The 18,910-nt window shown below is 44.4% G+C and overlaps 1 protein-coding gene across 1 annotated transcript; it reads right to left on the bottom strand.

Annotated features, from left to right (window-relative positions):
- Positions 1–9,661: 9,661 nt before the first annotated feature.
- Positions 9,662–17,208, bottom strand: LOC126085374 (cytochrome P450 2A13-like). The gene is made up of 9 exons (XM_049900691.1): positions 17,021–17,208; positions 16,585–16,747; positions 15,321–15,470; positions 14,921–15,081; positions 13,778–13,954; positions 12,004–12,145; positions 11,012–11,199; positions 10,432–10,573; positions 9,662–9,891 (listed from the first exon to the last, which is right to left on the bottom strand). Exons 1-9 carry the CDS (start codon positions 17,198–17,200, stop codon positions 9,710–9,712), a joined length of 1,485 nt encoding a protein of 494 aa, XP_049756648.1. The 5' UTR covers positions 17,201–17,208; the 3' UTR covers positions 9,662–9,709.
- Between the last annotated feature and the right edge of the window lie 1,702 nt (positions 17,209–18,910).

Below are 18,910 nucleotides of genomic sequence, written 5' to 3'. Positions count from 1 at the left end.
CAATTGATATTCCACCAATTCCTGGAGCCTTGTTTTTCGCCAATGCCTTCAGAGCACCTTGGACTTCTTCCTTCAGTACCATCGGTTCCTGATCACATGCCACCTCTTGAAATGGTTGAATATCGACTAATTCGTTTTGGTATAATGACTCTGTTTATTCCTTCCATCTTCTTTTGATGCTTCCTGTGTCTTAATATTTTCCCTATACAATCTTTCACTATTGCAACCCGAGGCTTGAAATTTTTCTTCAGTTCTTTCAGCTTGGGAAACGCCTAGCGTGTCCTTTCCTATTGGTTTTCCATCTCCAGCTCTTTGCACGTGTCGTTATAATACTTTATCTTCTCTACCTGCCCTTTGATATCTTCTGTTCAGTTCTTTTACTTCATCATTTCTTCCTTTTGCTGCTCAGCATTTGTAAGCAAGTTTCAGAGTCTCTTCTGACATCCATCTAGGGCTTGTCTTCCCTGTCTTTTCAATCATCTCTTGTTTTCTTCATGTATAATGCCCTTGATGTCATTCCAAAACTCGTCTGGTCTTTGGCCACTAGTGTTCAATGCCTCAAATCTATTCTTCAGATGGTCTCTAAATTCATGTGTGATATACTCAAGGTTATACTTTGGCTCTCGTGGACCTGCTCTGATTTTCTTCAGTTTCAGCCTGAACTTGCATATAAACAGCGGATGGTCTTTTCCACAGTCGGCCCCTGGCCTTGTTCTGACTGATGACATTGAGCTTTTCCATCGTCTCTTTCCACAGAAGTAGTCAATTTTTTTTCTAGATAATCTTTTTCCTTATAATATTTATTGTGCTTTAAGTGAAAATTTACAAATCAAGTCAGTCTCTCACATAAAAACTTATATACACCTTGCTACACTCTCCCAGTTACTCTCCCCCTAATGAGACAGTCCACCCTCTCCCTCCACTTTCTCCCTCCACTCTCTCCCTCCACTCTCTTTTTTTGTGTCCATTTCACCAGCTAATAACCCCCTCTTCTCCCCTCCAGTCAGGAGATGCCAACATAGTCTCAAGTGTCCACCTGATCCAAGAAGCTCACTCCTCACCAGCATCCCTCTCTAGCCCATTGTACGGTCCAATCCATGTCTGAAGAGTTGGCTTCGGGAATGCTTCCTTTCCTGGGGCAACAGAAGGCCTGGGGGCCATGATCACCGGGGTCCTTCTAGTCTCAGTCAGACCATTAAGTCTGGTCTTATGAGAATTTGGGGTCTGCATCCCACTGCTCTCCTGCTCCCTCAGGGGTTTTCTGTTGTGTTCCCTGTCAGGACAGTCATCGGTTGTAGCCGGGCACCATCTAGTTCTTCTGGTCTCAGGATGATGTAGTCTCTGGTTCATGTGGCCCTTTCTGTCTCTTGGGCTCGTAATTACCTTGTGTCCTTGGTGTTCTTCATTCTCCTTTGATCCAGGTGGGTTGAGACCAATTGATGCATCTTAGATGGCTGCTTGCTAGCGTTTAAGACCCCAGACGCCACTCTTCAACGTGGGATGCAGAATGTTTTGTTAATAGATTTTATTATGCCGATTTACTGAGATGTCCCCAGAAATCATGGTCCCCAAACCCCTGCCCCTGCTACACCGGCCTTTGAAGCATTCAGTTTATTCAGGAAACTTCTTTGCTTTTGGTTTAGTCCAATTGTGCTGACCTCCCCTGTATTGTGTGCTGTCTTTCCCTTCAGCTAAAGTAGATCTTCTCTACCAACTGATTAGTGAATACCCCTCTACCACCCTCCCACCCTCTCTCCTCTGGTAACCACAAAAGAATGTTTGCTTCTCAGTTTAAACAATTTCTCAAGTTCTTATAGAAGTGATCTTATACAATATCTGTCCTTTTGCAACTGCCTAATTTCATTCAGCATAATGCCTTCCAGGTTCCTCCCTGTTACGAAATGTTTCACAGGTTCCTCACTGTTCTTTATTGATGCATAGTATTCCATTGTGTGAATATACCATGATTTATTTATCCATTCATCTGTTGATAGGCACCTTGGTTGCTTCCATGTTTTTGCTATTGTAAACAGTGCTGCAATAAACATGGGTGTGCATATGTCTGTTCATGTAAAGGCTATTGTTTCTCTAGGATATATTCTGAGGAGTGGGATTGCTGGATACTATGGCAGTTTTAGTTCTAGCTTTTTAAGGAAGTGCCAAATTGTTTTCCAAAGTGGTTATACCATTTGACATTCCCACCAGCAGTGGAGAAGTGTTCCAATCTCTCCACAGCCTCTCCAACATTTATTATTTTGTGTTTTTGGATTAACGCCAGCCTTGTTGACATGAGATGAAATCTCACTGTAGTTTTGATCTGCATTTCTCTAATGGTTAATAATCATGAACATTTCTTCATATATCTGTTAGCTACCTGAATGTCTTCTTTAGTGAAGTGTCTATTCATATCTTTTGCCCATTTTTTTAAGAGGGTTATTTGTTTTTTTGTAGTTGAGTGTTTGCAGTATCATGTAGATTTTAGGGATCAGACGCTGGTCAGAAATGTCATAGCTAAAAACTTTTTCCCAGTCTGTAGGTAGCCTTTTTACTCTTTTGGTGAAGTCTTTGGATGAGCGTAGGTGTTTGATTTTTCCAAAAATATATATATATATGTATATATATATTTTTTACCCAGTTATCTAGTTTTTCTTCTGCATTCTTAATAATGTTTTTTATACTGTTTATGCCATGTATTAGGGCTCCTAACGTTCTCCCTATTTTTTCTTCCATGATCTTTATTGTTTTAGATTTTATATTAACATCTTTGATCCATTTTAAGTTAGTTTTTGTGCATGGAGTGAGGTATGGGCCTTGTTTCACTTTTTTACAGATAGATATCCAGTTATGCCAGCATCATTTGTTAAAAAGACTGTCTTTTCCCCAGTTAACTGTTTTGGGGTCTTCGTCAAATATCAACTGCTAATACGTGGATGAATTTATGTCTGGATTCTTAATTCTGTTCCACTGGTCCATGTATCTGTTGTTGTACCAGTATCAGGCTGTTTTGACTACTGTGGCAGTATAATAGATTCTAAAATCAGGTAAAGTAAGTCTTCCCACTTTGTTCTTCTTTTCCAGTAATGCCTTATTTATCCGGGGCCTCTTTCCCTTCCATATGAATTTGGTGATTTGTTTCTCCATCTCATTAAAGAATGTCATTGGGATTTGGATCAGAATTGCATTACATGTATAGATTGCTTTTGGTAGAATAAATATTTTTATAATATTAAGTCTTCCTATCCATGAGTAAGGTACGTTTTTCCAATTATGTAAGTCTCTTTTGGTTTCTTGCAGAAGTGTACTGTAGTTTTCTTTGTATAAGTCTTTTACATCTCTGGTGAGATTTATTCCTAGGTATTTTATCTTCTTGGGGGCTACTGTAAATGGTATTGATTTGGTCATTTCCTCTTCGATGTTCTTTTTATTGGTGTACAGGAATCCAACTTATTTTTGTATGTTTATCTTATACCACCATACTCTGCTGAACTCTTCATTTAGTTTCAGTAGTTTTCTGGAGGATTCCTTAGGGTTTTCTGTGTATAAGATCATGTCATCTGCAAATATAGTTTTACTTCTTCCTTGCCAATCTGGATTCCATATATTTCTTTATCTAGCCTAGTTGCTCTGGCTAGGACCTCCAACACAATGTTGAATAAGAGAGGTGATAAAGGGCATCCTTGTCTGGTTCCCGACCTCAGTGGGAATGCTTTCAGGCTCTTTCCATTTAGGGTGATGTTGGCTGTTGGCTTTGTATAAGTGCCCTTGATTATGTTGAGGAATTTTCCTTCTATTCCAATTTTACTGAGAATTTTTATCATGAATCAGTGTTGAACTTTGTCAAATGCCTTTTCTGCATCAATTGATAAAATCACGTGCTTCTTGTCCTTTGTTTTATTTATGTGATGGATTACTTTAATTATTTGTCTAATGTGGAACCATCCCTGCATACCTGGTATGAATCTCACTTGGTCATGGTGAACTATTTTTTTTGATATATTGTTGAATTCTATTGCCTAGACTTTTGTTGAGGATTTTTGCATCTAGGTTCATGAGGGATAAAAAAAAAAAAAAAAATTTTTTTTTTTTTTTTCTTTTCTTGTGGTGTCTTTACCTGGTTTTGGTATCAGAGATATGGTGGCTTCATGGAATGAGTTGGGTAGTATTCCGTCCTTTTCTATGCTCTGAAATACCTTTAGTAGTAGTGGTGTTAACCCTTTTCTGAAAGTTTGGTAGAACTCTGCAGTGAAGCCATCCAGACCCGTGTTTTTTTTTTTGTTGGAAATTTTTTAATTACCCTTTCAATCTCTTCTTTTGTTATGGGTCTATTTAGTTGTTCTATCTCTGTTTGTGTTACTTTAGGTAGGTAGTGTGTTTCTAGGAATTCATCCATTTCTTCTAGGTATTCAAATTTGTTAGAGTACAATTTTTCATAGTAATCTGATTTGATTCTTTTAATTTCAGTTGGGTCTGTTGTAATATCGCCCATCTCATTTCTTATTCAGGTTATTTGCTTCCTCTCCTGTTTTTCTTTTGTCAGTTTGGCCAGTGGTTTAACAATTTTGTTGATTTTGTCAAAAAAAAAAGCTTTTGGTCTTGTTAATTCTTGCAATTTTTTTTCTGTTTTCTATTTCATTTAGTTCAGCTCTTATTTTTATTATTTGTTTTCTTCTGGTCCCTGTGGGTTTCTTTTGTTGCTCTCTTTCTATTTGTTCAAGTTGTAGGGATAATTCTTTGATTTTGGCCCTTTCTTCTTTTTGGATGTGTGCATTTATTGATATAAATTGGCCTCTGAGCACCGCTTTTGCTGTGTCCCAAAGGTTCTAATAGAAAGTGTTTTCATTCTCATTGGATTCTCTGAATTTCTTTATTCCATCCTTAATGTCTTCTATAATCCAGTCTTTTTCAAGCAGGGTATTGTTCAGTTTCCAAGTGTTTGATTTCTTTTCCCTGCCTTTCCTGTTATTGGTTTCCACTTTTATGGCCTTATGGTCAGAGAAGATGCTTTGAATTATTTCAATGTTTTGGATTCCGCTAAGGCTTGCTTTATGACCTAATATGTGGTCTATTCTAGAGAATGTTCCATGTGCACTAGAAAAGATAGTATACTTGGTTGCTGTTGGGTGGAGTGTTGTGCATATGCCTATGAGGTCAAGTTGATTGGTTGTGGCACTTAGATCTTCCGTGTCTTTATTGAGCTTTTTTCTGCATGTCCTGTCCTTCACTGAAAGTGGTGCGTTGAAGTCTCCTACCATTATTGTGGAGCTGTCTGTCTTACTTTTCAATGCTGATGGAGTTTGTTTTATGTATCTTGCAGCCCTGTCATTGGGTGCATAAATATTTAATATGGTTATATCTTCTTGGTGTATTGTCCCTTTAATCATTATATAGTGTCCTACCTTATCCTTTCTGATGCATTTATCTTAAAATCTATTTTGTCAGAAATTAATATTGGCACTTCTGGTCTGTTTTGATTGTTGTTTGCTTCATATATATTTTTCCACCCTTTGAGTTTTTTTTTTTTTTTGAGTTTTAGTTTGTTTGTGCCTCTAAGTCTAAGGTGTGTCTCTTGTAGGCAGCATATAAAAGGATCTTGTTTTTTAATCCATTCTGCCACTCTCTGTCTCTTTATTGGTGCCTTTATTTCATTTACAATCATGGTAATTAAGGATCGGTATGAATTTAGTGGTATCATTTTGATGTCTTTTTTTGTGTGTTGTTGACAGTTTCTTTTTCCCACTTAATTTCCTGTGCTGAGTAGATTATATATGGTCCTTTACTCATATTTGTTGTTGTTGATTTTGTTTCTGCTGAGTCTCTATTTTTTATCTTGTATTTTATTTTGATGAGTAGGATAGTTTGTCTCCTTTGTGGTTACCTTCTTATTTACCCCATTTTTCTAAATTTGAACCTAACTTTTATTTCTTTGTGTCCCCCGTATCTTCCTCTCCAGATGAAAGGTGTATGATTACATTTCTTAGTCCCTCTTTATTACTCTAATATTGTCTTCTTGTCTATAATAACATCGCTGTTACCCTGCTTTGAGATTTTTTTTAATACTCTTGCTTTTTTTTTTTTAGATGTCTCTGTCTGGGTTGACTTCTGGTTGCTCTGCCCAGTGTTCTAGTCTTGGGTTGATACCTGATATTATTGATTTTCTAACCAAAGAACTCCCTTTAGTATTTCTTGTAGTTTTGGTTTGGTTTTTATGAATTCCCTCAACTTGCATTTATCTGGAAATGTCTTAATTTCACCTTCATGTTTAAGAGACAGTTTTGCTGGATATATGATTCTTGGCAGGCAATTTTTTTCCTTCGATTTTTTAAATATGTCATCCCATTCCCTTCTTGCCTGCATGGTTTCTGCCGAATAGTCCGAGCTTATTCTTATTGGCTCTCCTTTGTAGGTGATTTTTCGCTTATCCCTTGCTGCTCTTATAATTCTCTCTTTATCTTTGGCTTTGGCAAGTTTGATTATAATATGTCTTGGTGACTTTCTTTTAACATCTACCTTATGTGGAGTTCGATAAGCATCTTGGATAGATATCTTCTCATCTTTCACGATATCAGGGAAGTTTTCTGCCAACAAGTCTTCAACAATTTTCTCTGTATTTTCTGCTATCCCTCCCTGTTTTGGTACTCCAATCACTCGTAGGTTATTTCTCTTGATAGAGTTCCACATGTTTCTTAAGGTTTCTTCATTTTTTAAATTCTTTTATCTGATTTTTTTCAAATATATTAGTGCCAAGTGATTTATCTTCAAGTTCAGAAATTCTGGCTTCTACTTGCTCAGTTCTGCTCCTTTGACGTTCTCTTGAGTTGTCTAATTCTGTAATTTTATTGTTAATCTTCCGAATTTCTGATTGCTGTTGGTCTATGAATTTTTCCAGCTTATTAAACTTTTCATTAAGTTCCTGAATAATCTTTCTAATTTCTTCAATTGCTTTGTCTGTGTTCCTTGGCTTGTTCTGCATATTGCCTCCTTTCCTTCCTGATGTCTTGAAGGGTTCTGTATGTTAAACTTTTGCATTCTGCCTCTGGTAATTCCAGGAATGCACTTTCATCTAGAAGATCCCTGGCTTCTTTGTTTTGAGAGCCTGTTGAGGTGATCATGGCCTCTTTCTTTATGTGAATTGATATTGACTGTTGCCTCTGAGCCATCAATAAGTTATTGTATTAGTTTATGCTTGCTTACTGTGTCATAGCTTCTTGCTTTGTTTTGTTTTGGTATACCCTATGGGTTGCTTGAATGAAGTACCTTGATTATTTTCGCCTTTGGAGCTTTGACGTCCTGGCCCCAGATGGCTAGAGCTGTTATCAGGTATATCAGTCTAGGAGTCCATTCAGTTTTCTTGTATGAATTCAGCTCAGTTTTCCAGGTAGCTGATATCAAGTATGTGGTACAGGCTCTGTCCTACAGCCTTAGGGGGCAGGGGTGATTGGCGTATATATAGGTATCTGATTGCAGCAGGAGGTCACTCTCTGAACAAGGCAGGGGGCTGAGAACTGACCCCCAAGTGTCTCTGAGGAAAGTGCATCCCTGTTGCCTAGAGCATGCAGGTGGGTGGGTTCTGCAGACGGACCATGGGCATCCAAAATTTTTGGTTGTAAGGACTGGGAGGTACCAGTTTCTTTGGCCCCCTGTCATGGGTGGCTGGGTGACCTGAGTGGAGCTACCAGTCCTTAGGTCCCTGATGTGGGTAGGTGGTGACCTTGTTTAATAGGCAAAGCAATGTCAAACACCAAACACCCACCTCTCCACCGCACAGCTGAAATGGTTGGAGCCTGCCAACAAGGGCCTACTCTCCCGAAATAGGTCCACAAGGTCCATGCAGAAAGGAAAGGTGCTCAAATTCCATGGATGGTTTATGCCTGGACAGGAGCTGCTTTTGTCCTGAGCTCCCCCAGTTAGTGGAGCTAGCAAATTATCTTTTCCCCCAAATGCAAATTTTTTCCTTCCCCAAGGCTGGGAAGATGGCTCTAGGTGCTCAGCAGCGCCTATCTCAGGCCCAGTGAATTCAGCCGCCGTACCCGGTTTCTGGGTGGGGAGGGCACTTTAAAATATACACAAGTACTTAGCTTTTGCCAAGAGCGACGTTCTCCTCAGGTTCCGGAGGTGTGAGTGGGCTGTGTGGCTGGCTGCTTCTCCCTGAGGAAACTGCCACCGAATGCTAGTTTCAGACAGCCACCGCCGCCACTCTGGGAATGGTGCCTGAAGGCTCCCCACAATTCAGGTCCAGTAACTCCTCTCTCCTTCTGAATGGTCTCTTCCTCCCTTTACCCCTCAGTTCATTTTCTAAGCTTACCTTTGAAGCTCAGGGCTCCCAGCTTGTCACAAATATACTCGTTTCACTTGTTTTTTTTTGGGTCTTTGTTGTAAAAAGCGCTTGCGAGAAGCATCTGTGTATTCCGCCATCTTGGCTCCACCTCAGATGATGTCAGTTTGATTCCTGTGTGTTCCATCTGGTGAGGTCCGTGTGTACAGTCGAGGTTTATGTTGGTGAGATAAGGTATTTCCAATAAAGAAGTCGTTGTTCTTGCAAAATTCTATCATTCGATCTCTGGCATTGTTTCTATCACCAAGGCCATATTTTCAACTATTGATCCTTCTTCTGTTTCCAACTTTCACATTCCAATCACCAGTAATTATCAATGCATCCTGATTGCATAGTCGATCAATTTCAGACTGCAGCAGCTGATAAAACTTCTATTTCTTCATCTTTAGCTTTAGTGGTTGGTGAGTAAATTTGAATAATAGCCGTATTAACTGGTCTTCCTTGTAGGCGTATGGATATTATGCTATCACCAACAGTGTTGTACTTCCAGATGGATCTTGAAATATTCTTTTTGATGATGAGTGCAACACCATTCCTCTTCAAGTTGTCATTCCAAGCACAGTACACTATTTGATTGTCTGACTCAAAATGGCCAATACCAGTCCATTTCAGCTCACTAATGCGTAGCATATTGATGTTTATGCATTCCGTTTTATTTTTGATGATTTCCAATTTTCCTAGGTTCATACTTCATACATTCCTTGTTCCAATTGTTAATGGATATTTGTAGCTGTTTATTCTCATTTTGAGTCATGCCACATCAGCAAATGAAGGTCCTGAAGGCTTTACTCTATCCACTTCATTAAGGTCGACTCTACTTTGAGGAGGCAGCTCTTCTCCAGTCGTCTTTTGAGTGTCTTCCAATCTGGGGCGCTCATCTTCCAGCACTATATCAGACAATGTTCCACTGCTACTCATAAGTTTTTCACTGGCTAATACTTTTCAGTGGCCTGCCAGGTCCTTCTTCTTAGTATCAAAGCTCAGCTGAAATCTGTCCTCCATGGGTGACCCTGCTGGTATGTGAATACCGGTGGCATAGCTTCCAGCATCACAGCAACACGAAAGCCCCCACAGTACCACAAACTGACAGACACATGCAGGCTTAATAAATAGTAGAGGCTATTATCACTTTTATTCACAGTGTAGCTGTGAGGTTTTCCTCCCTTCCATCCCACCTTTGAAGGATCTATCTCTTGCAAATGAACACACAGACCTCATCATGTTTCTTCTTGTCTTCTTATTCACATTCCCCCTTCCTTTTCCCTCAAAAAAAAAAAAAGGCCCCCTTAAACCTTACCCACCCATTAGCTCTGCCCACTAGACCCTCCCTCTCCCCACTTGTCCAATCCACTAGCCAGGCCCCATCTTAGCACTTGCTCAGCGGGGCAAGAAGCTCATGGTGTAGGTTTGTGGGATGGTGGCAAAGCCCACATGTTTGGGAGACATATCGATGTCCTTGGGCAACTGTGGGGACTTGAAGCAGAAGTTCTGCAAGATGGTGGTAAGGAAGACAAAGAGCTCCATTCTGGCCAGACCTTCCCCGAAACAGTACCGCTTTCCTGGAGAGGTGAGATGGGAGGGCCGGAGGTGAGGCGACTCACTGCCACCTCACCCCACTACCAAGTCCCAGGTTCATTCTCCCAGGGAGGAAGGGCTGGATATTGTGGCCTGAGAGACTTTCAGGGAAGACTGTAATCCTCTCTGAGCCTCAGTTTCCCCTGTAGATGAGATGGGGGTGATCCCTGCCAGCCTATAGCAATGAGAACATGAGATGCTGCTTTCTCCCAAATATGGCTGCTATACTGTCAACTCCTTCTTAGGAATCTGTAGTCTTTTTTGTGTGACCTTAGACAAATTTCTGACTCACCGTGGGCCTTGATTTCCCCATCTCTGAAATGGTATGATCATCCCTTCCTTTTTGCCTGAGTGCAGGTGCTTGGTATTAATGGAGGTGGCAACTGGGTGGCTTGAGAGTACCTTCTAAGAGAGACTTCCGAGCTGGAGAAAGATACTAAGCTACACCTCAGAGGAACTGACTGGGATGAGGGAGGTCCCTGGTGGTATGTGGGGTGGTCTGGCAGCAGCCCATGGTCTCTTACCAACGGAGAAGGGCACAAAGGCGTCATTCTTCTTAAATTGCCCTTTCTCATCCAGGAAGTGCTGGGGGTTGAAATCTTGGGGGTTGGAGAAGAACTTGGTGTCTCTCAGCACGGAGCCCAGCATAGCGAACACTTCTGTGCCCTGGTGGGGAGGAGAAAAGGGGATTTGATAAGGGTGAGTGGTGTGTGGGCATGCTGAAAGCACATGGGAGTCAGAAGGAGAATTAGGGGGCCTGAGGTGATGGGAAATGAGGACATGGAAGCCAGCATCCTCCAAAAAGCTCTGGGGATTATGCGTTTTGTATCCCCTGAAACAGAATGTTGGGGGCACATGGGGTTTGTGTCTCCTAAGACAGGAGGTTTGGGGACATGGAGTCTGTATCTTCTGAGGCAGGAGGTTTAAGGGACATATGTTCATGTCTCCCAAGGCAGGAAGTTTGAGGGAGATACAGGGATTAGAGTCCCCGAGTAGGAAGGTTGAAGGTGGCTGGGAGAGTCTTTGATTGAGGGAGTGGACATGGGCTGGAAAGTTACTAAGGGTTCGGGTGTCACAGGTTTGGAAGGTTGGGCAGAGCAGCACCTTGGGGATGAAGAAGTCCCGAAACTTGGTGTCCTTGGTGACCCTGCGGGGCAACCCCATGGGGATCATGTCTGTAAATCTCTGGATCTCATGGATCACTGCCTCGGTGTAGGGCATCTTGGCCCGGTCCTCAAACTTGGGCTGACGGCTCTTGCCAATCACTTGGTCAATCTCCTCATGCACCTTGGCTGCAGGAACAGGGAGGATGTATTTAGGTATCTAAAGGTCTCAGGACAAAGACAATCATCAAAATTTTTAAAACTGGTATGACATGGGTGCTGTTCGTATTGTTACTTGCTGTTGAGTTGATTCCCACTCATGGCGACCACATATGTGCAGAGTAGAACTGCCGCATGGGATTTTCAAGGCCGTGACCTTTCAGAAGGAGATCACCAGGCCTATCTTCAGAGGTGCCCCTGGGTGGGTGCAAATCACCACCCTCTCAGCTATTTGTTAAACCCTTAACCACTTGTGATACCCAGGCTACCTTTGACATGGATGTAGACCATCCACATGGTTAGAACAGAGACCTGTGAGCCCGTTTCTGCCAGAATCATAGAGGAGGTGCAAGGGATCTGGGGATGGTTCGGAGTAGCAGGCAGTGGGTACTCAGTGGGCCCAGCACATGAGCTAGCAGTTCAGACATTTTCAGTATTTCAATATTTGAAACTCAGCTGGTGCCTATCAGCTGAATAGCACCCTATCTCTGGGTAGTAGGATCCCTGGAGGTGCAGTGGTTAAGAGCTCAGGTGCTATCCAAAAGGTCAGCAGTTTGAATCCACCAGGTGTTCCTTGGAAACCCTATGGGGCAGTTCTACCCCTGTCCTATAGGGTCTCTATGAGTCGAAATCAACTCGACGGCCACCAGTTTGTTTTTTTTTTTTCTGGGTAACAGGGAGTGTCTGAGGGTTCAGGAATATGAGAGAGATGGGAGGCAGTGTAGCGGGCTCAGAGAATTTTTGAGTCCGAGGTAAAGATCCCTTCAGCCTCACCCTGCACATCTGGGTGCTTCATGAGCAGCAGGAAGCCCCAGCGAAGGGTCGTGCTGATGGTTTCTGTGCCGGCAAAGAAGAGGGCCAGCGTGGTCATCACCAGATTCTTCATATGGAACTCTGTGTTGGGGTTCTTCTTCTCCTGTGGGGAGAGGAGGCTTTGGGCTGAGCCCACAATGCACTTCTGAAGGGCCCTTCAGGGGATTTCCCTACAGACCTACCTCGTTTAGATCCCTGACATCTCATTTTCTTCAGACCAGAAGTGGGAAGAGGGACATGGACCTACCATGCTTTCTCTGGTCTCTAGGCTCTGTTGGCTCTGCCCTGAATGTTCTTCTCGCACTCTTTGCCTGGCTCACTATCGGCCCTTTAATTCTCATTTTTTATGGTAGAAATATTTAGAAAGGGAAGGCTAGAGAGGGAGAGTGTGTGAGAGAGAGGAACAGAGATGGCAAGACAGACTGACTCAGAGATAAAGTCCGATTTTCTGAGACACGGAGTTCTAGCGACAGCATCCTATTACTTTCACTAAAAATCCTGAAGCTTATTGTGGGGGGATCTCCTCCTTTAATCATTTTACCCTGATCTGCAGACTCCATAGAGCCCATTTCCTTTCAGCACGGCTGGGAGGCTAGCACCCAGATGGGAGTGGAGACCCTCCAATATCACATAGTAAAGCCAGATCACCAGTCCACACAAGTGTGTCTGCTTACCAGGGTATAGAAGGGGAGAAAGCATAGTGGCTGAAAACACCAGCCTTAGAGTCAGGAGACTAGAGTTTGAACTACCCGCTGCCGCTTCCTGGCTGTGTGACCTCAGACAAGCCACTATGCAATCTGGTCCTCAGTTTCTTCATTTGTAAAATTGGGATTGCAACAAAAACATCGTTCAAGGAGCTGTTGTGTTAAATAGGCAAATGCTATAAAACACTTAAAATAGTGACTGGCATTTTGCAGGGCAATAAGACCTTCCTCCCCCAACAAAAAAATCGCAGTTGCTCTTGAGTCAATTCCAACTGATTTTGGCCCCATGTGTTTCCGAGTATAATTGCCCTCTGGGGGGTTTTCATGGGTGTGACCTTTCGGAAGCAGATCACCAGGTCTTTCTTCTGCGGAGCTTCTGGGAGGATTTGAACCACCAACCTTTTGGTTGGTAGCCCAGTGCTTAACCATTTGTGCCACCTGAAGGACCTGGTAGTGAAATCGCAGGGCACTACACCTTCTCCTCATTTATCGTTAGCTGACATTTCACGTTTATGACAACAGTGAAAAATCTACTGTCTAACTTTTTGCACATTAATGACATATGTCTAGCAGTAATGCATGCTGAGGTGTGAGGCAAGAGTAACACTGACTTTGAAGGTTAAGGTTATGTGTCACCTTGGCTGGGCCCTGATTCTCAGTGGTTTGGCAGTCATGTAACGATGTGATTTGAATGTTATGTAATGATGTAGTCATCTTCCATTTTGTGACTTGATGTGGTCATCCTCCATTTTGGCATAACGCTGATTTTGCATAATGACTCGGTCTTTGGAACCTAATCATGTAGACAACTGAGGAGAGGGTGTGTTATGATTCACAGGCACAGGTCTTGCCATGGGCAAGAGCTCAGTCAATGGAGCAGTGATGATTAATTATAATCAGTATTGTGGGGATTATTGTGATGAGGGGTTAGTCTCAAGGGGTCTTTATGCTCGTCCCAGATTGATTCCCTTCTGCCTGGCTTTGGAAACCAACCCCTCCCCCCATCACTTGCACTGGCTGCTTGAATGCACCTCCTGCATGCGGATGAGGAAGGAGTCGATGAAGTCCCGTGGGGAGTTGGGGTCCAGTGTGCGCTGGTTCTGCTCCACCTTCTTGGTTATGAAATCCTCCAGCCCGTGCAGCAACTTCAAGGCCTGTTTCTGTGGCCCTGGTAGGTGTTTCATTACCGAGTAGAACATGTCATAGAGCTGGAGGTGGGGAGAGAAGAAGGGAAAGGAAGGGCAGCAGTCAGTGGGCAGAATCCAATGGGAGAGGAGCCTTGTCTCAGGGCAAGGAAGGTATTGGGTTCAAGGCACTTGTCCAAGTGTTTAGGTGTTTAGGTGAGGCTGGATGGAAGTGTATATCTAAGATTACAGGTGAGTTATGTGTGAGGGTACCTGCCCAAGAGTTTAGGTGAAATGGATTGGGGAACACATGCAGGTGTTTAATATATTCAGTGGAGGTTGGATTGGTAGGTACTTGTCCAGGTGTTTAGGTACTCAGGTAGGCTGGATTGGAGACACTTGTCCACATATTTAGGTATTTAGGGAACATGGATTGGAGGCTTCTGTACAGATGTTTATGTATAAAGTGGGACTGGTTTCGGGGATACCGATTTAGGTGTTCAGATATTTAAGTGGGCTGCATAGGGTGCACCTCTGTAGGTGTTCAAGTGGGCTGGATTGGGACACATTTATTTGGGTGTTTGAGGAGCAATCCATCGAGGTATGTAGGGGTCTTATTGGGGTACCCATCCAGATGTTCAGGTATTTAAGTAGGCTGGGTAGGAGGCACCGTCTAGATACTCTGGTGGGGGACACTTGTATAAGTGTCAGGGGATTTGGGTAAGCTGAATTTTGCAGCACCAGGGATTCAGGTGTTTAGGTATTTGGGAGGTGGGCTGAGTAGACAGCACCTGCTAGATATTAAGGTAAGTTGGACTGGGACCACCGAGGTGAGAGAGCTGTGCTGAGGGCATATATGTTGAGATATCCAGGTGTCCTTGGAGCCTGGGTATTGGGGACTTCTCCTGAGTTCTAGTGCAACTGTTCAGTTGTCCAGGAGTGGGACTGGTTTTGAGTAGGGGCTGTCTTGAGGAGGAGTATCTGCCTCTGTGTGGGGGAGCAGCTGGCCGGTTGTGAGAGGCATGGCAGGGCCTGGCAGAGACCGGTTACCTGTCCGGTAGCAGTAGCTGTGAACTGGAAGCTTCCCAGTATCATACGCAGCAGTGACAGGAACTCTTTATCCTCATAGGCAAAGCGGTTTCCAAAGACGATGGAACTGATGACGTTGGAGACCGCACGGCTCCCGAAGTAGGTGGGATCGATGAAGGCGCCTGGAAGAGGGGCGGGCGTGGGGAGTGGAGGCAGGCAGAGACAGGGTTTGGGGAGAGAGTCAACTCTGGGGCCTGATGCCAGTCTGAGAATTCCAGAAGTTTACTGAAGTGATCATACCCCAGAGATGGGAGCCTGACGCCTTTCCTCAACCTGGTCCCCGTTCGGGGCCAGACCTCACAGGTCCTTCCCACCGAGCTTTTCCCTTCTCCTTCCCGCGCCCTCTGGGGTCCCAGCTCACAGCGCGTGCCCCGGAAGGCCTCGATGAGGAAGCCAGCCTCCTCCTGGATGCGCTCCTCAATGCCGCGCTTTCCCACGCCGAAGTCCCGCAGCGTGGTGATGGAGAAGCGCCGGAGCTGCTTGGCGCGCTCCCCGTTGCTGAACGCCACTCCTGGAGGGGGGTGCATAGGGGTGCCTAGGTCAGAGAAGGACAGGGACAGAGCACAGACCAGCCCAGAGGACTTCTGAGAGGTGGGGAGAAAGGGACAGAGAGGGAGTGAGAGAAAGGGCACAGAGCCACAAACTTGAGAAAGGAAAGAACTCAGAGACACAGAGAAATGCAGAAAGAGTTAGAGACCGTTGGAAGAAAAGAAACAGAAGAGAGAGACAGAAGGGCAAGACAGATAACACAGAAACAGATACAGAGATTCCTGCCCCGAGAGAGTGGCAGAAGGAGGAAGAGGAGAAACGAAATACCTGGAGAGCTGAGAGGTTAAAATAAAATTGTGAAGAATTCTAATACTGAGCTGGAAAAGAGAGAAAAAACTAGGGAGGAACAGAGAGTCAAGATCTGGAAACTGGTACCAGAAGGCAGAGATACTGGGATTTTGAAGTAGAAAGCCCCCAATCCAAATCCCCTAAATATGTAAATATGGGGATAGTGTCTCCAGCCTAGCCTACCTGAGTGCCTAAACACCTGGACAGACATCTATCAACCCAACCTCACTTGAATAGATGAAGGCCTAGATGTGTGCCCCAATCAATCTCCCCTAAATTCTTGGACAGGTATCCTCACACTTAACCCACCTGAAAACTTAGATATATACTTCCATTCAGCCCCACCTAAGACCTTAGTGTAAGATCCTAAGACAGAGGAAGGAGAGAGGCAGAGAACACAGAAGCAGAGAATGAGAAAAAGACAAACATCCCTATGAATAGGAATTCACTCAACAGCTGTGGGTTATACAGAGGTCCAGGGCTCCCAAACAGAAATACCAAGATATTCTACTAAGAGATGGAGAGATACACGGAAATAAGAGACATCTTGTGAGAGAGAAATAGGGAGATAAAGGCAGAGAGAGGCGGGGAGAAATGGAACCACAGAAACTCTAAAATAGGTTAGAGACAGACCAGGGAGAGGCTACAGTGAGCAGGGATGGGGATCAAAAAGACCTGAAGGCGGAATCTGGCCACAGTCTGGAGTGGGCAGGTGAGTCAAGGGGAGAAGCTGGGGAAACTGAGGCCATTGGGTATGCCTGAGCACATCTCCACCCAGGTCCCCTCACCGTAGCCTTTGAAGATCTCGCTGAAGGTGGCCTGCTCGCCTCGTCCGCTGAATTCCTCAGCCTGGTCCACCAGAGCCTCCTTCACAGCATCGAATCCCCACAGTACCACAACCCGCCGGGGCCCCAGGTGGACCGTGAACACCGAACCATAGCGCTCACTGAGCTGGTGGAGGTGGGTGAGAGTGGTTAGAGGGAGCAGCCCCTACCTCTGACCTGGCCCTGTACCCAGACCCCACGAACTGGGGTCCATTTTCCCCAGATTCTAACAGTCAATTGGCTGAAGGTCCCAACATCTGGTCTTTCCTGACAAGGCCTCTGATATGGAACCTTCAAAACTCCCCTGTCCTAGGACTCTGGTCCAGTGTGGTCAGTCCCCTTCCACAAAGTCTTCCCCCATTTCTCACCCTATTACACCCATCACCCTGCCTTGCGACACCTTCTTCAGGGAGTTGTACATGTGCTGTGTGTTCAGCTGCAGGTAGTTCCCGATGAAAGGCAAGGGAGTGGGCCCAGGAGGAAGCTTCCCCCAGAGCTTCCTTTGTCGCCCGACAGACATCAAGACCATTACAGACAGGCAGGCCAGCAAAGCCACCAGAAGAATCCCTGAGGCCAGCATGGTGGCAGCGAGAGTGATGATTGAATATGGATGGCTTGGGGTGATTTGCCTTTATACTACTTGGGGAGAGGAGTGGACATTGGTCCTGATTATGCAATTGTCTCATTTCACCTCCCACTTACACCTCCCACCCTGCATCCCGCCCAGCTTGGGACACAGCCAGCAAGGGAGGAGGCGAAACTCAGGGCAGATTAACAGGGAGTGGGACCCAAGACTGAATTTGTAACACCAGGGCTTTGAATTTTGGGGGAGAGGAAATAAACTCTAGAACTGAGTGTTTTGATGTATCTGCATAGGGGAGCCCCTCAGCTTTGTATTTGGAATTTCAGGTTGGATTTGGGAGTCTTAGAAGACAAGACTCCAAGATCTAGATTACACGCTCCGCCCTGCATCCGCCTAGCTTGGGACACAGCCAGCAAGGGAGGAGGCGAAACTCAGGGCAGATTAACAGGGAGTGGGACCCAAGACTGAATTTGTAACACCAGGGCTTTGAATTTTGGGGGAGAGGAAATAAACTCCAGAAATGAGTGTTTTGATGTATCTGCATAGGGAAGCCCATCAGCTTTGTATTTGGAATTTCAGGGTGGATTTGGAAGTCTTAGAAGACAAGACTCCAAAGATCTAGATTCAAGGGTATTGGAGTGAGACAGGATGTGTGGCTGTGGATTTTTTTTTTTCTTTTGTAATGAGGGATGTAGATTTAAGGGTCTCTGGAGGGGAGATTCCAGGGACATGGATTTGAGGGTCTGGGAATGAGGAAGGACTGATGGTTGTGGATGTGGAGTTCCTGAGAGCCCAGCAGTGTCCTGGAGTCAGCCGTGGACCCCAGGTGTTGACCTCCTTTTGTCTTGAATGCAGTGTTGCCTCTTGGTGCCTAGAATTCTGACTGGAGCCTCAAAGCGAGAACAAAGTGGGTGCCATAGAACCTCCACTGTCCATCTCTGGTTGGGAAAGAGGTAGGGGAAAGTAGAATAACAGAGTGACATTCCACTGGAACTTGCCAGATAATTGGGGAAGAGTAACTCATGGACTCTGCCAGAGGGACTGCCCAGGTCTTGGAAAATAACAACTTCCAGTATGGTACCAAAAAATCCCACCTGTCTCAAGGGTTGTAATTCACGAAGAGTCCCACCAGATCCCTACTCTAATCCTTAGGGAAGCCCACAAGGTTGATTGTACCGTTTCTATCTTTATTATTGTTATTATTATTCTTAGTGTTTCCCATTTTCTATACAGGCATACTGACAACAGGAAACAGAGAGTGGGCAGGGAGTGCACATGTGAGGGGCCCTTAAGCCAAGGGCCTAGAATTCCTGTCTTTCCTACTTTGTATTCTTAGTTTACCCCTTCTCTGGGACTTGGTTTCCCTACCTGTGGAAAGGAAGTATTTGCAAACAGAAGGTTATATTTGAGAGTGTGTTAAGTCTCCTTTTGGCATGTTTCCTCATTTCTCAAGGGCTTTTATTAGCAGGTGGAGCCTTGGTGGTGTAGTGGTTAAGAGCTCGGCTGTTAACCAAAACATCAGCAGTTCAAATTCACCAGCCGCTCCTTAGAAACCTATGGGAAAGTTCTAGTCTGTCCTATACGGTCGCTATTAGTTGGAATTGACTCAATGGCAACAGGTTGTATTAGCAGGTAGAGGGAACTATAGCAGGAAAGATTTGGATAAACTCCAGTGTTGGGAACTCTGGGATGATGTTGGCAGGAGCA

The sequence above is a fragment of the Elephas maximus genome, chromosome 11 (assembly GCF_024166365.1).
Source record: "Elephas maximus indicus isolate mEleMax1 chromosome 11, mEleMax1 primary haplotype, whole genome shotgun sequence".
Classification (NCBI taxonomy): Eukaryota; Metazoa; Chordata; class Mammalia; order Proboscidea; family Elephantidae; genus Elephas; species Elephas maximus.
The sequence above is the reverse complement of the archived record's forward strand: the minus strand, read 5'-3'. Positions and strand labels throughout refer to the sequence as shown.